Source organism: Triturus cristatus, chromosome 4_2 (genome assembly GCF_964204655.1).
Source record: "Triturus cristatus chromosome 4_2, aTriCri1.1, whole genome shotgun sequence".
NCBI lineage: Eukaryota > Metazoa > Chordata > Amphibia > Caudata > Salamandridae > Triturus > Triturus cristatus.
In genome coordinates this window covers 85,419,207-85,435,867 of record NC_140586.1, presented here as the reverse complement: position 1 = coordinate 85,435,867, position 16,661 = coordinate 85,419,207, and the positions used below count along the sequence as shown (strand labels likewise).

Here is a 16,661-nt window from a genome sequence, read left to right as displayed (position 1 = left end):
ACAAGACTGGTTTGACAGTCGGAACGCGTTACTGGTAATATATCCTCTGGATCAGCATATTTCCCCTGAGTGTGCGCTTACTTAGTTTTTCTACAAATATATATATATATATACCATTAAGAAATGTAAATATTATGATTTCTTTAGGGTGACTTTCGCTCCGGGCGATAGAAAGGACAATGTAGTGAATTGTTTCACGTGCACTTGCAATTCCCTTCGTACTGTATATTGTTTGTCAATTTATCACTTTGTATATACATTAATATATGTTTATATATTTTTCTGTTAGGGTGAAGGCACCCTCTTATCTAATTTGGGCCAAAATCATTCTTACTTTCTTTTAAAATTTTTTGACTTATAGTCTTTTTTCTTTGTGACTGCTGAGTTGGCATTTTCTGTTAATGCCCAAGATCTTTTTCCCATGTTTATTTTTCCCTCCACTGTGTCTCACTGTATGCTATTAATACAATGCGACAATGTATGATCCCCAGCTTTGACAAAGACCTCCTGGTCGAAACGCGTCAGCTACCTGAATAAAATCCATTGGACTTACTTGGAGTGCGGGCACCTTTCTTTGCGGCACGGCGTGGCTGCGTTGGCAAGGACATTTAAGCATATATATATAAAGTGCAGCCTCGCCTGAGGGCATGGTGTTTTACATATATATATACATATATATATATATATATATATATATATATATATATATATATATATATATATATATATATATATATATTCACCACCAACTTTTGCGTTTCCAAAAGAAAACCAGGACACTCAGGAGTGTATGTTGCAAGATTTAATGGGCAAGGTAGCGCCTGGTGAGGCACAACCTTGCCCATTAAATCTTGCAACATACACTCCTGAGTGTCCTGGTTTTCTTTTGGAAACGCAAAAGTTGGTGGTGAATATTGGAGTTGACGGAGCCCATCCAGGACCGCCGCATCAGAAGCACCGGACTTCTGTGTTTGTTTGATCCCCGTAAACAAGGTCTCAGGGAAGATCGAAACGCGTAGGGGCAGCTGGTATGCTTTAATAAAAACACCGGAAAAGCAACATAATTTGGAGCGATATTATTTATGAATACTGCGAGTGCGAGAGAACTTCTCTTGGGAAAGAGTGTTGTGGAATATATATATATACATATATATCTATATCTATATGATTTTTGTGGAAAATATAATCTGGTGGGACAGCTGAAATTAAACGTTGACATTTCACTAGGAGTGACTAGCTTGTACGTTTACCTGTTTGAGCTACACTACTACTCGTAACATGCAATATTTCCCAACAAAGTTTGCTATCATGTTATCACTCCATCGTTGTCTTTTTTTGCCTGCAGAATACACCCTTCCTCCCCCACCAGCTACCCAAGACAATGCGACAGTGAAGGGTGCGGGTAAGTACATTTTTCTGTGCACAAACCTGGGTAAATATAAGGCTGAAAGAAAGGCCTATAGGAGAGTGGTTGGACTCTTCCAAGAGGATTAGACATTAGATTAGACATAAGGGGGTTGTTCGCAAAGCTTTTTCTATAAGCAAGTTATATTTGTCTGATAAAAAAGTGAACGAGTACCTGCATAATAATGGCTTAAGTAAAGAATTTACATCCATTTTTTCTTAACCAAAGATGTGTACAGTGTATGCCGTCATGTATATTACAAATGTGACCAACCATTTGTCCACGATAGCCAGATCCATGACAGATATGCAGGACATCCTTTTGAGATAAATTTACATACCATGAATCACTAAATGGAATTAAGTGAGAGGTAATTGTTATCTTAAAGTTGTGGCTTAGATTTGGCTTTCTTGCACCCACCTCCAAAAACCCTGGTATATTACATACTTCCAGTGTTGGGGAAAAAGAAAAAAATCACAACTCATTTTCTTTCTCACTTCTGTTTCCTGAAATAAATTGTTTTCCATACACTTCATTCCCTACTAAGCATGTCATGTAAAGCTTGCCCAGATTGCTGCTCGTTAATACCCTATCTAAGAGGGTCGGATCCTTGCCAGACTTTCTGTATATCTACATAAGACAAATGTAATGAATATAAATGTAAATCATTTACATAGTAATATAATGTAAATAAATCAGTGGTTATCCTGAAAATCTGGCATGGATCCGACCATCCTGGATGGACATTGGTCACCTTCACACTATCTGCACCATTTATGTTTGATTTTAGTTTATTGTAGGTCAGGTACTTATATGAGTGCAGTAAATATGCCTGCTGCTTTCTGAATTCCCTCAAAGTTAGCCTTGACAATTTATAGCCCTACCTACCAGTAAGGGTGTAACACAGGCCCCTGCAGCCCATGGGGACCAGGAGGGCCCCAAATGCTCCAGGGGGCCCCAAGTCCTTTAGAGGGTCCCCAGCTAGCCTAAAGCCAATGGCTATCTGTGGAATATGAGAAATTCAGGGTCCGGCCGCCTCATCATCTTGTAGGGGAGACCATCAATTTCTGTTAACGTCACTGGTTAAGGCTGCAACCCTTCGCAGAGAAAAATATCCCTTCACAGTTGAATGTTCTGCCAAGACTGGGGCATGATTCTTAAGCAGAACTTTACATAAAGTTCTCTTCATTCATTCTTAACATGGCTTTCTGTTTTTGTTTAGTTGAATTGAGCCAGGTGTCATTAGAGTAGCTGTAGAACACATTTTAAAGTGCTTTCTTCTAACATTTACTATTTAAAGTATGTTACTGATAAGGAAAAAATGACTAGATTTTGGTGATTTTTCTAATTTTTGTGCCGGCAGGACATTAAAATACTGGTCATGCAGGCAGAGGCCGGCTTTAGTGCTGATGGCGCCCAGTGCGTCTAACGTTTTTGGCGCCCCCACACCCCATGACCACCCCCTCTGATTCTCTCACTACCACCTGACAAAAGTGCCCCTCAGCTCTCCAATCACAAGTTATTACTAAACACAGTGTCCCGCCTGAGGTCAGCGCCCCCTCCACAGGTCAGCGCTGAGTGCGGCCGCACCAGTCGCACTGCCCTAAAGCTGGCCCTGCACGCCGGTATGAAACCGACCAAGTGGCAACCCTAGCCACTGTCTACCAGGGCACAGGATATGCAGGGGGCACTGGAATATGAAGCTAACCCTTACCCATCACGACAAAGGTAACTCTTTGCTATTGGCTTACCACACAAATACAAACTCCTCTTTGCTGCTCATTATGTCCTAACCGTTGCATCATATCCGCTCACATTAAGATCTGCTTCTAACCATAAATTGCATCACTTCCGGCACATTTCGTTAAGAATGCGGCCTTCCTGGAACACTTGGCTATGCCAGCAGTCCTTGTAGAGGTTTGGATTGGGCATTGTTTGTTAGATGCTCTAAGAAGTATGGGAGTAGGACATCTAGAAATATGTGAATGCCCAGAATTAAACAAAAAACTGCACTGCATTTCCCTGGCCCATCTTCCCATACTGCCCTCGGATGTGGGCAAGAGTACTGCAAGGATGATCGTCGGCACTCAGTGCAAAATACCCTTTTGCCGTTTGAGTGCTCCCCACTCACTGAAAAAGGCTTCTTCCCCATTCACCGAAAAAGGCATATTTTCAGGCCTTTGTTAGCTTACGCCATCTCTAGCTGGAGCCAGTGCTGCTTCCTGACCCTGCATTAGGGAGGCACTTGTCCTGCCTGTGTTCGCCCCTTTCACAAATCCGCCTTAACAGATGTACATGTGTCTGGCCACAAACACAGCACTATCTAGAAACACTCAAATGGGAGATTTTGGAAGCAGCCACAGAATGATATTACCAGGTTTTCTTGCTTTGGAATTAGTGATATTTACCATGCTGATCCCACCTGGTTACCTTGTGAGGTAATTGTAAATGGAATTAAGAAACGTAATTACTATGCACTAGTAGACGGTACTTTTGTGAACTGACACACAGTTAACGCAGGTGTACAGTACATTATGGCTTTTTCCATGTGTAAGTTTTGCTGATGCCTTGAACATGTTTTGGGACCTGGATCCGACAGACTTGTCAGGGATGAGCAGGATAAATCTAAATATTGAGTATTAATGTGCATAGTGGGGGAGTGTTAGGGCAAAGCTAGAGACTATGCAGGTTCTCTGAGTTCTAGAGTAGGTAGGAACTGGGGAAATCTTGCTAGCCCATGGGTCATTTCTGCTGCCCCTTTGTGACTTAGTAAAGTTGGCGTCCTCCACTCAATCAAAACACCAATCTGCTTTTCCCGCAGTGCCTGCATGGATCGTGCCAGTGTCAGTGGGCGGAGCCATCGCCTTGCTCCTTGTCATTGCGCTTGTGGCGGTGGTGGCTGTCAAATGTGGTGAGTCTTATTTCATTTTTGGTATTCATTTTGTGGCTTTTCTGTGGCCTGTGCAGCCCCTCTACCAGATGACTCCACCCCTTCAAGAGCCTAACTTCCCATTTCTAGGCAATTATTTAACGATTCTATTTCTTGTGGAAGTTGTGGTCCTGACTCCACTCAATAAAAGCAGTTGCACTAAAGTTCTAAATCAGGGGTGTCCAACCTTTTCAGGTCGAGCCTGGGCAGCGCATGTGCTGCTCTGCGAGCCATGCTGTATTCGAGTATGGACTTGAAGCTCTGCCAGCTCTCCTCCCATATTTTTCATTGGCTTGTGTCATTGCCCTTTGTAAATACTGGCTTCTGATTCGTTAATAAGCTTGTTAGTCCCACCTTACCTCGTCTTCATTTGTAACCTCACATGAGAACTGGCCCTTTTACTTTTGTTTTTACACGGTATGTCTTATTTAGTCTATAAGCACTATTTTATTTAATGAGTTTCTCTTACTGCAGGCACTGCTTCCCTGGAACACTGAGCGCGCAATGCGCGCTTTCACTTTCCAAGCAGCCAGAGACAATGGCGGCTGCTTATTTATCAAAACAGAAATAAAAGGCATTGTCATTTACAATGCCAATAGCTTAAACTCTCGCGAATGCAAGACCTATTGCATTGCAAATACTTGTTACGTAAGGGGGCCGGTTACACATTTTTCACACCTAATGGCAGAACAGAACATCACAGGCATTGTTGTCAGATCACAGGAAGTGACATCACAGGAAGAGACAGTGAAGTGTGTCACAAAGTCCAAACATAAAAAGACCATACACTCCTAAGGAAGAATATACTCTCTACTAGAAGTAGATGCCTGCTGAATAAGTATGGTAATGAGTGGAAAACAAAATATATCAGCCAGAAAAAGAAAGCAACGGCACATAAGCACATTTCTGTGAACAGTGTTTAAGAAGGTTTTCTTGGACAACTTAATATTGATTATTAACAATTAACATGATCATTTGAATCTTTAGTCCCGTTGCATTTTGTTGTGTTTGTAAATTAGGGAAAAAAACAGATAACAACCAGCTTTCTAAATTGTTTTATTAGGCTTCTAACAGTTTATCAGCACTGTGTACTTAAGAAAATTGTCATTCGGATCCTGGGAGCATCTAACAGTTATCTCTCTCCGAGTATTTGATACCTGGTGTTTTTGTACACAGTTGTTCCTGGTGAATAGAGCAGTGATGTATGATGTCCTCGCCAGGCACCAAGTTCGGCATTCAATTAACCAATCCAATGTTCTTCAAAGCCACTGTCGGAGCCCCATCAGTTTTTAGACCGCAGATCTCAGAAAGCTTACATTTCAGTAAGACATTATCAGTTCCATTGAAAGTGTCCTGATCATTTGTTGTGCTTTTATTTTGACATCGGTTGAGCAGTTTGTCAACAACTTGAAATTCTATGGTGATTTATTTCGTAAAGATTGCCAGTTGAGCAGTATCACACACATCCGCATGTCCATCACTCCCTAAGCTTTAAACTCAAAGGCTGATGATAGGATTTTCACTGCCTGATGATGGTCTTCTTCCATTCTAGAAACTGTCTGATGTGAATGGCTGATTTTACCCACCATGGGCCTTGTGTCCTGGCCGGCCTTTTGTGTAAGAAGGTGAATTCACTCTTTCTCCAATTTGCCGTGGGACAAAGTTTTTCTTCCCTTGTCTGCTGCCTGGGTTGTCACAAGACTGATCTTGGTTGCTAACTCAGATTTCTCTTTGGCAGATTTAAAAAACAACTATTGTTTCAGTGACTTAACACACTCAGCTTTAAACTTCCCTTGAGGCTGTCAAATGTGTGTGTATCTTTCCTGGAATAATGTTGCTTGACATTGTTCGCCTTCTATGTTCGTATGAACACACAAGACACAGTACTGTTTTGCTCAATCATAAAAAAAATCACCAATCCTGGTATCTTTGAAGATTCCTCATTCAGTATCAATATTTATTTTCTTTGAATTCATCAGTTGAATGTCGTTGGCCCTGTGATCAATAGAGACAAGATCAAGTGTAGTCGCGACATTGGCAATTGATGATATTAAAACCAGTCCACCCCCATGTCTATTATTATTCAATCATCTCTTATTAATCTATTGACTTCATTTTAATTCCCAGATAGCCAGGGCTGAACTGGACATTCTGCTAATCTGGAATTTCCCTGGTGGGCTACAGGCTAAGGGGCTGACGTCAGAGCTAGACGGGCTGCCATGATGCAAACATAAAAGCCCCCATTGCCCCATTCTGGTCATCACCTCCTGCAATATATGTGGCGCTGGATTAAACATGGTCGCCAGGGCTGAATTAGGTTTCTAGTTCGGCCTTAAAAACTGGATCCTTTTTCTCAATTTCTGTGTGTGTGGGGGAGTCACCTGGTGATGCTGTTTAAGTTGTGCCTGTTCTTTGCTAAGTAAAGAGACTTGCATGGCAACAGGTTAATTTGATCTTCTTAAGGGTGTAGCGCTACCATACTGCAGGGAAGTTACACTATCAATGACATTTTGAGTTCTGGGATAGGGTACATGATGATCAAGATAATGGTGCATTATCAGAGCTTTTTGTAAATCTTATTACACAAGTCTGGATAGAGGGGCATTGTGAGAGCTCCAACAGTAGAAAAATAATGGCTGTTTGAGTATTTATGGATGTATGTGTTATAAATCACATGAGTATATTGAAATGCGGAATGAGTTTGACTGCAGAGTGGCAAGAGTAACAGAATGGTAGTAAAATTCCCTTGATGGCTCATATCTAAAAATTGCAATTTTTTAAGTAAATCAGCACTAAGTGCAGCATGGGGTCAACTCCTGAAATACATTCTCAGTAGTGCCCCATCACGGACACAAGCAAGATATTTTTCCTTGTCAACCTAAAGCAGATTTTTGCAACAGTTGCCCAGTACCATTGTAAAAAGATGAAAAAGTGTCTTGCAAATTCACCCAAAAACCTTTGTTCATGGAAAATGTACACATTTGTTGTAGGAGCAGTACTGATATGCTTCCCTGCCACAATGCTGTAATGAACATAGCCTCTGTAAAGTACCTGGCTGCTCTTTGGAGCAGGGTTTGTGCTATATAAAATTAACCAAAGTAAAAAGACAATACAGATATTGAAACTACACAGTTCATAGCAGTCCAGATCTGGCATCACAGCCTCTAGCCCAGAAACCACAGTCTGCAAAGAAAGTACAGATGAATGATGTTTCTCTATTGGCACAGAGAACTCTAAGGGGTACCATCTAATACTGATGGGCAAGAAAAAGGTCCAGAGATCCTGGCCCTGGGTAATATTGCCAATGTTTATCAGTAATAGGTGGAGGAGATTTAGCTCGAGGCACTAGACCCTCCCAGCCTCGTTTATAAAACTTTTCAAAGAGAAATTGAGCGATATCTCCTCATTTATCTTTTTACCCCAAATGTATTTTCCGAGTTTTATTCTAATATTGAGTTTGGAAGAAAAGACAATTTGCTTGTGTTCTTTTTCTTTAATAAAAAGTCTTTATTGGTTATATCCTCATTTTTTTTTTTTTAGTATTTCAGGTTTTTGAATGTGCAAACAGCCGACACTTGTTTCGCCCCAGATGGTCTATTGGACCAGGGCTTTCTCAAGGCTTTAACGAATATTCATAATGGTAATATGCAGTTTCCTTCAGATTGAACATAACATATATTACATCAGTTTTCAAGCCAGCGAGAATAAACGCTGTAATCGTATATCATTTGAGCAGCAGTCTCGGGACAATCCCTCGTTCCGAATGTCGTGAGATCATAGAAAGTTGTCACTATGTTGCTCAAAGTTTCCAGTAGTCTTTTACGGTTGCGCATAAGTTGTTGTCCGTAAGGCAGCCTTCTCACTTCCTGGGCAGAAGTGAGAAAAGCTCTCAGGAAGAGGAATAAAGGATCTGTCAGTAGTAGAGGTGTGACTTCATTCTGGCAGGGTAGCCAGCTTGGGTATGAGCCCAAAAGTCAAGCTTCAAAGGGGAAGCTGTCTTTAAAGGGCAAAGAGTAGTCACACAGAGAAGGGCTGCTCTTTTGTTTTAGGAGACAGGCTGGCATCTCCGGCAGAGAGAGAGAAGACATAGCCAAACTGTTTTTTCCAAGGGCATGTAGCCTCCACGTACTCACACCTCTGGGTTGAGCTAGAGAGCTCCACACACCAATAGAAGGGTCCTGACATTTAAGGAGTGGCCAACATGGTGCATTCTGGACTAGCTAGATGCCACACTTCGCAGTAAGTTGTCATCAGGTGGCAGGGAACCTCAGAGCCAATTGGCTAATTAGTCGCCACATTCCCCTAGGCTTATAGTGAAATAAAAGTGGCACTCCTCCCACCCAGATCTCAGAACACATCGGTACTGGAGAGAGGACCTAACAAGGAATGCCCGGCTGTTTCCTGGACCCATTAAAGACAGACTACGCCAAAGGCTCGACTGTGTCTGCTGCACCTTGGGCTAGCAAAGAAAAGACTGTGCCTGTCTGTAGAAAGCTGGCTCTGTATATACTATACAAAAGTAAGGTATAGTGTGCGCAGAGTCCAGGAAGTTCCCTGATGTATAGCAGAGGCTAAATTAGGTCAGTACTAACAGCTCTCTTTGTGGTAGTGTGGGTGAGCAGTTGGGCCTATACAGAGGGTGTGTTAAGCATTTATTGTATTCACTTCATCAAGAATGAAGGGACACACTCAGAGGCTGAATTGGGTAAGTATAAAAAAGGTATACTTGTGTTTTATTTGTAGAACCAAGTAGGGCTTGGTACAGGTAGGTAAAATACACTTTCAATCAGAGAACATTTTAAGAAGTGCTATTGGGAATGGATTTGCAATTGTTACAGGTTTGTGTTGGTTCAAAAAGCAGTTAAAATTGGGATTTCATTGACTACTTGGGGTGGTATGCCTAGATACCACACCGGGGATCTCACAATACAAGTTAAGTAAGACTTTTTAGAGTTTGCAGTTTAGCTACTTTTTCTTCCATACAAAGTCAGCTCAGCTCAACATTTTTGGGACAAAAACTCGTAACATTGGTTCCTATGGGAGAAAAATGGTTATCGGTTTCACAGGTAAATAAACGTCTTATGAGTGGCAGTTTTGGGGATTAGGACCAAGGTTCCCCAAGGTCTAGGTAGGCCCTCACGTTGGACCACCAGAGGCACTGGGGCGGCCGGATGCAGAGTTCAGGGGCCCCATGTTAGCCAAAGAGGCTAAGGGGGGGGCCTTCGGTCAGGGACTGCTTAGGAGGAGGCCACTTGGCTGTGGGAGCAAATCTCCTGGGGTAGAGATCCGCACTGCAGGAGCCAACAGTCAACACAGGAGCTGCACCACCAGCGGCAGAGGGACGGCCGGGTGCAGTGTGACAAGTCGACGTTGCGGCCCTGTGGATTTCAATGAGTATCTCTGATTTGGTAAAGATGCTGGAAAGGTAAGTTGGGATCTTGGGGGATGCCTGGACACCGTCTGTTGGGCCACCCAAGGCCGTGGGGCGTCGGGTGCAGGGGTGTCTTTTGGCATCGGGTTCTTCTTACCAGCTTCAGTTGTGGTCCGGGGGACCCTTCAGGTTGAGGCTGCAGGCGTTGGCTTGAGCTTGATGGAGGTTGAGGATCACCAGATCCCAGGTCAGGATTGCTGGGCAGACCTCCTCGTTGTGTTGGGCCACTCGAACAGAAGCCGGGGCGTCAGGTGCAGAGTGGTGCAAAATCGCAGAGCCGCCTCTATCCGGATTCCGTAAGCGAGTCTTGGTTTGAGCAAATCCAGTGCTCACGGGAGACAGAGTTAAAGGTGGTTGCAGGGCAGGTCCTCTGGGCTCTGGGGGCTACTGGACTTGCTGGGGTTCTCACTGTAGACAGGTCAATGTCGGAACAGGCCGGTAAGCACCACTTCTAAATTACTATAATTCGTACACCTTCATACACAGTGTTGTCACCTCACTGGCCACACTACAATAACTATAACTCGCTCCTTCTCCATGCACTAGTTATACCATTGCTTATTAATCAAGTATTATCATGTCAAATCATAGCATTGATAACAACAATTATGACATCTGAAATCACATGATTGTCAGAACACAGTGCATGTTAGAGTGACAAGTTATAGTTAATGTAGTGTGGCCAGTAAGGTGACAAGACTGTGTACAAAGGTGCACAACTTACAGCAATTTGAAGGTGGTGCATTCATTATAAATGTAAGTTATAACTGTGACTTATAGTAATTTTAAAGTGGTGCATTAATTATCCTCCACGACGCTGGGAACCAAGAGAAGGCCCTGGACTGGACCACCTCCTTCCTCTCTGGCAGAACACAGAGCGTCCGCCTCCCCCCTTCCGCTCCGAAGCCACTAAGATCATCTGCGGCGTACCCCAGGGCTCATCCCTCAGCCCAACGCTGTTCAACATCTACATGGCACCGCTCGCCCACGTCGCCCGACTGCACGACCTCAACATCATCTCCTACGCCGATGACACCCAGCTGATCCTCTCCCTCACCAAGGACCCCCACACCGCCAAAACCAACCTCCATGAAGGAATGAAGGCTGTCGCCGAATGGATGAGGAACAGCCGACTGAAGCTGAACTCGGACAAGACAGAGGTCCTCATCCTCGGATCCACCCCTTCGGCCTGGAACGACTCCTGGTGGCCGACCACACTGGGAACAGCTCCAACACCCGCCGACCACGCACGCAACCTAGGGGTCATCCTCGACTCCACCCTCTCCATGACCAAGCAGGTCAACGCGATCTCTTCCTCCTGCTTCAACACCCTCCGCAAGATCTACAAGTGGATCCCCACCAAAACAAGAAGAACGGTCACCCAGGCCCTCGTCAGCAGCAGGTTGGACTACGGAAACGCCCTCTACGCAGGAGCCTAAGCCAAACTCCTGAAACGACTTCAACGCATCCAGAACGCCTCTGCACACCTAATCCTCGCCATCCCTCACCGCAGCCACATCACACCCCACCTGCGAGATCTGCACTGGCTCCCTGTCAACAAGAGGATAACCTTCAAGCTCCTCACCCACGCACACAAGGCACTCCACAACACCGGACCAGCGTACCTCAACAGCCGTCTCTGCTTCAACACCACCACCCGCCAGCTCCTCTCCGCCGACCTCGCCCTCTCCACTGTCCCCTGCATCCGAAGAGCGACCTCCGGTGGCAGATCGTTCTCCCACCTCGCCGCCAAGACCTGGAACACCCTCCCCATCCACCTACGACAGACCCACAACCTGCTATCCTTCAGAAGACTCCGCAAGACCTGGCTTTTCGAGCAGTAGCAGCATTCCCCTCCCCCCAGCACCTTGAGACCCTCACGGGTAAGAAGTGCGCTTTACAAATGCTGTGATTGATTGATTGATTGATTGATAACTAGGACTTTAGAATGTCTAATGTTTGTGTAGTTTAAGTTGGTTTTGTATACAAAGAAGAATGACATTTTCCTAGCTATAATATATCCTTAACCTTGCTTTTTCCATGGAATTTCAGTAGTTTTTAAATTTTTTGTAAATTTTTTTTTCTAATCGTACAGTTTACTGTTGCCGAGTGGAGTGTATTTTTTGTGTGTGGAGTTTGGTACAGTGCACTGGAGGATTGTGTCAAAAGTGTATTGTCGTACAGTGCAGTATCGTAGAGTGGAGTGAAGTGGAGTAAGACGGAATGAGATACACTGGAGTGGCGTAGTGTGGAGTAGCATAGAGTGGAGTGGCATAGAGAGGAGTGGCGTAGAGGTAAGAGGGATAGAATAAAGTGAAATACAGAGGAGTGGCGTACAGTGGAGTGGCATACAAAAGAATAGTGTATAGTAGAGTGGCATACAATGTAGTGGCAAAGAGTGGCATGGTATAGAGTGACAAAGCATAGAGTGGAGTTGCGTACAATAGAACAGTGTAGAGTGGATGGACATACCGTGTAGTGGCATCCAGTGGAGTGCTATAGACTGGGGTTTCTTACAATGCAGAGGAATAGCGTATACTAGAATGGCGTACAGTGCAGTAGCATAGAGTAGAGTGTGGTAGAGTGGAGTGAGGTACAGTGGAATAGCGTAGAGTGAAGTAACATAGTGCGGTACAGTGTTGTGGGGTAAAGTTGAATACCGTAGAGTTGACTGCCGTACAGTGGAGTGGCGTGGCATACAGCGGAATAATGTACACTGGAGTGGGGTAGAGTGGAGTGGTGTAGAGTGGAGTGACGTAGAGTGGAATAGCATAGACTGCAGTGGTCTACTGTGGAGCGGTATACTGTGGAGTCGCGTAGAGTGGAGTAACGTACAGTGGAGTAGTGTTGAGTGGAACAACGTTGCATTTAGTGGGATTCAGTCTAGTGACATACAGTGGAGTGCCTTATAGTGGAGTAGCTAAAGTGTAGACTATAGAAGTGTATAGTGTAGTGATGTACAGTGGAGTGGCATGTCGCGAAATTGAGTAGAATGTAGTGTTGTACAGTGTAATAGCATGCACTGGATTTTGGTAGAGTGGAGTGGTGTATACTGCAGTTGAGTGCAATGGAGTGGCGTAGAGTGGAATGGAATACAGTGGAATAACATAGAGTGCAGTGGTGTGCAATGAAGTGGCGCAGAGTGGAATGGCATAGAGTACAATAGCGTAGTGTGGACTGTCATAAGAGGAGTTGTGTGCAGTGGCGCAGCGTACAGTGGAGGGGCATACAGTGAAGTGGAGTAGATTGGAATAGATTGGCGTACAGCATAATAGCATAGAGTAGAGTGATGTAGAGAGTAGTCGCATAGAGTGGGGTAGAGTGGAGTGGAGTGCAGTGGATTAGCATAGAGTGTAGTGGCATATAGTGTGGTGACATAAAGTAGAGTGGCATAGAGTGGAATAGCGAAGAGTGGAGTGGCATAGAGTGACATCACTGATTACATCATCCAGTCAGTGTGATTGTTTTGTATACATTTCTGAGACTTAAAGATATATACTAATCTACAGCATAAGTTAAATTACTATTCTTTCTATACTAGTAATTAGTCATACTATTTCTAACATATCTCATTTGAGTGGCTGTATGACTGTATGTATCAGTGTGTGAGTGGATGTCTGAGTGGCTATATGGGTGTGTGAGTGACTGTATGGATGTGTTAGTGGCTATGTGAGTAGCTGTATGGGTGAGTGAGTGGATGTGTGAGTGGCTGTATGGGTGAGGGATTGGCTGTGTGAGTGGCTGTATGGGTGAGTGAGTAGCTGTTTGAGTGTGTGTATAGGTAACTGAGTGGGTGTGAGATACTGTATTATAGAGTGAGTGTATATCTGAGTGGCTGTAAGAACAAATGAGTGGATGTGTGAGGGGCTGTATGGATTTGTGAATGGGTATTTAAATTGATTCTATATGTTTGTAAGTGGGGGTGTGTGCGAGTAGTTGTGTGAGTGAGTGGGTGTGTGAGTAGCTGTATGGGTAAACACATGGGTATGTGAGTAGCTGTATGAATAAACACATGGGTATGTGAGTAGCTATATTGTTGAGTGAGTGGCAGTGTGAGTGGCTGTATGGGTAAGGGTGTGGGTGTGTGAGTACCTGTATGGGTGAGCAAGTGGCTGTGTCAGTTTTTGTATGTCTGTATGTGTGAGTGGCTGTATTGGTGTGTGAGTGGGTACATGAGTGGCTCTATGGGTGAGTTTCTGCATAAATATGTTATTCGGTATGGGAGGAGCTGTATTGGAGAGTTAGTGGCCGTGTGAGTGGCTACATAGAGATATGAGTAGCTGTGTGAGTGGTTGTATGGGTGAGAGAGTGTCTGTGTGAGTGGCTGTATGGGTGAGTGAGTAGCTGTTTGAGTGTGTGTATAGGAAAGTGGGTGTGAGTGGGGTGTGAGTGGCTAAATTGGAGAGTAAATGTCTGTGTGAGTAGCTGTAAGGGTGGGCGAGTGAGTGTGTGAGTGGTTGTATGGATATGTGAATGGGTATGTAAAGTGGTTCTGTATGTGTGTGAGTGGTTGTGCGGGTGAGTGAGTGGCTGTGTCAGTGGTTGTATGGGTAAGTGAGTGGGTGTGTGAATAGCTGTATGGATAAATAAGTGGGTATGTGAGTAGCTGTAATGATGAGTGAGTGGCAGTGTGGGTGGCTGTATGGGTATATGGGGGTGTGTGAGTATCTATATGGGTGATTGAGAGGCTGTGTAAGTTTCTGTATGTCTGTATGACTGGATGTGTGAGTGGCTGTATTGGTGAGTAAGTGGGTGCATGACTGGCTGTATGGGTGAGTTAGTGGGTGTGTGAGTGGCTATATGAGTGAGTGGATGTTGGACTTGGCCCTTTTTGTAGGATTATCCCCATACTTTTTGCCTTCCTGCTGTATTTCGTCTGCCCTGTTTCTGTTGGCTTTAGGACTCTGGGCACTTTACCACTGCTAATTAGTGCTCTCTTCTTTTAAACATGGTGTGATTGGTCTACACCTGTTTGGCATATTTAATTTACTTGTAAGTCTCTTGTACAGTGGTATCCCATATACCCAGGGCCTGTAAGTTAAATGTTACTAGTGGGCATGCAGTGCTGCTTGCACCACCCACAGAAGTAGCCTTTGGATGAGTGATTGGTTATGTGAGTACTGGTATGGGTCTGTGAATGGGTATGTGAGGGGTTGTGTGGGTTTGGGTGTATGAAAGGTTCTATAGGGGTGTGAGTGGGTGTGTGAGTGGTTCTGTGGATGATGTAATCAGTGATGTCATTTGAGATGTCATCAGTGATGTGAGGTCATACACAGTGCATTATGGGGGCATAAGTTATAGTTACCTCAGGTAACTATAACTGCTGAATTCCGATGGTTTTTTATGGGTGAAATCTGAGCTTAACTATCACCTCCCTGTAACCTTTTTTTTCAGTGAATTTTTACGTTAAAAAAAATTCTATTTCCTAACTATAATGTCCCCGTAACCTTCGTTTTTTAAGTGAATTTCTAAGGTTTTTAATTATATTTTCTAACTGTAACCTGTAACCTTTTAGAGTATACGTATGAGTGAGTGCACGAGTGTCTCAATGGGTGCATCAGTGGGTGTGTGAGTGTCTGAGTGGGCCTGGGAGTGGCAACATAAGTCTCTCACTGGGTGTGTGAGTGGATGTTAATGTCTGAGTGGGTCTGTGAATGGGTGTGAGAGTGTCTGAGTGGGTTTCTGAGTGCCTCTATGTGTGTGTGAGTCAGAATGTGAGTGGGTGTGTGAGTCTCTGAGTGGGTCTGTGAGTCGGTATGTGAATCTCTGAGTAGGTCTGTGAGTGGGCGTGCGAGAGTATGAGTCAGTATGTAAGTGGGCGCATGAGTGTCTGAGTGGGTCTGTGAGTGGGTGTACATTCTTAGTGAATCTGTGAGTGGGCGCATGAGTGTCTGAAAGGGTTTGTGAGTGGTTGTGAGAGTGTCTGAGTGGTTCTGTGAGTGAGTGCCTGAGTGGGTTTGTGAGTGGGTGTGAAAGTGTCTGAGTGGGTCTTTAATTTGGTGCATGAGTATCTGAGTGGTTCTATGAGTTCAGGTGAGACTGTCTGAATAGGTCTGTGATTGGGTAGGTGAGTATCTGAGTGGGTCCATGAGTGGGTGTATAAGTGTCTGAGTGGGTCTGTCAGTGGGTGTGTGAATGTCTGAGTGCATGTGTGTGTATCTAAGTGTCTGTGTGGGTGTGTCAGTAGCTGTGTCAGTGACTGGGTCACAACACAACCGCACCTGCCCCTTTATCCAAAAAGAGTCCACAGTTTTGCACAAAATATCTACCCAAGTGGAGTACTTTCTACTGGTGAATTACTAAGTGCTCCCTCCTTGGGTAAATGTCCAGTATGTATTCTGCATTACAGCTGCGTAATGGAGCACGAGGAAATGTCACCAGTGACCTGGTGTGTGTTTTGGCAATGTGATTGTTCCTTGTACATCTTTATCCAGACAGAAATTTGTGATAACATGAATCTTCCTATAGAGAAGATGACAAGAGGTAAGTCTCCACCAAAAAGGGTTCTTCCTCCTAATTAAATGAAGTAAGTTATGTTATGTTATGTTATTAGTTTTTATAGAGCGCGACAATTACCCGAAGGTGTCCTGGCGCTATTGAAAAGGAGTCCATCCTCAGTCCGAAACCGGGTAGGTGAAAGGTCTTTAAAGTGTGAATAGCCATGTCTTAAGGGCCTTCCTAAATTCCAAATGATTAGTGATATTTCTAAGGTATAATGGAAGTGTGTTCCATGCCTTGGTTGCTTTCACTAAGAAGCTTCGTCCACCCCAATTCGCTTTTTTTGCCCTTGGGACTGAAGCTAATTTTGCCTCTGAAGACCGCAACCTTCTTCCGGGTGTATACCATTGAATGTGCCTTATCAAATGGGAAGGTCCACTTCTGTGTAGGGATCTATG

The 16,661-nt window shown here is 44.2% G+C and overlaps 1 protein-coding gene across 4 annotated transcripts in view; it reads left to right on the top strand.

The window, feature by feature from the left end:
* The window catches only part of C4_2H19orf38 (chromosome 4_2 C19orf38 homolog), a 146,359-nt gene that overhangs the window by 59,972 nt on the left and 69,726 nt on the right, over positions 1-16,661 (top strand). For all 4 annotated transcript variants that reach the window (XM_085600667.1, XM_085600668.1, XM_085600665.1 and 1 more), the window contains exons 4-5: positions 1,346-1,402; positions 4,227-4,316. In XM_085600667.1, coding sequence (XP_085456793.1) covers positions 1,346-1,402; positions 4,227-4,316 — 147 coding nt within the window. The remainder of the gene's footprint in view (positions 1-1,345; positions 1,403-4,226; positions 4,317-16,661) is intronic.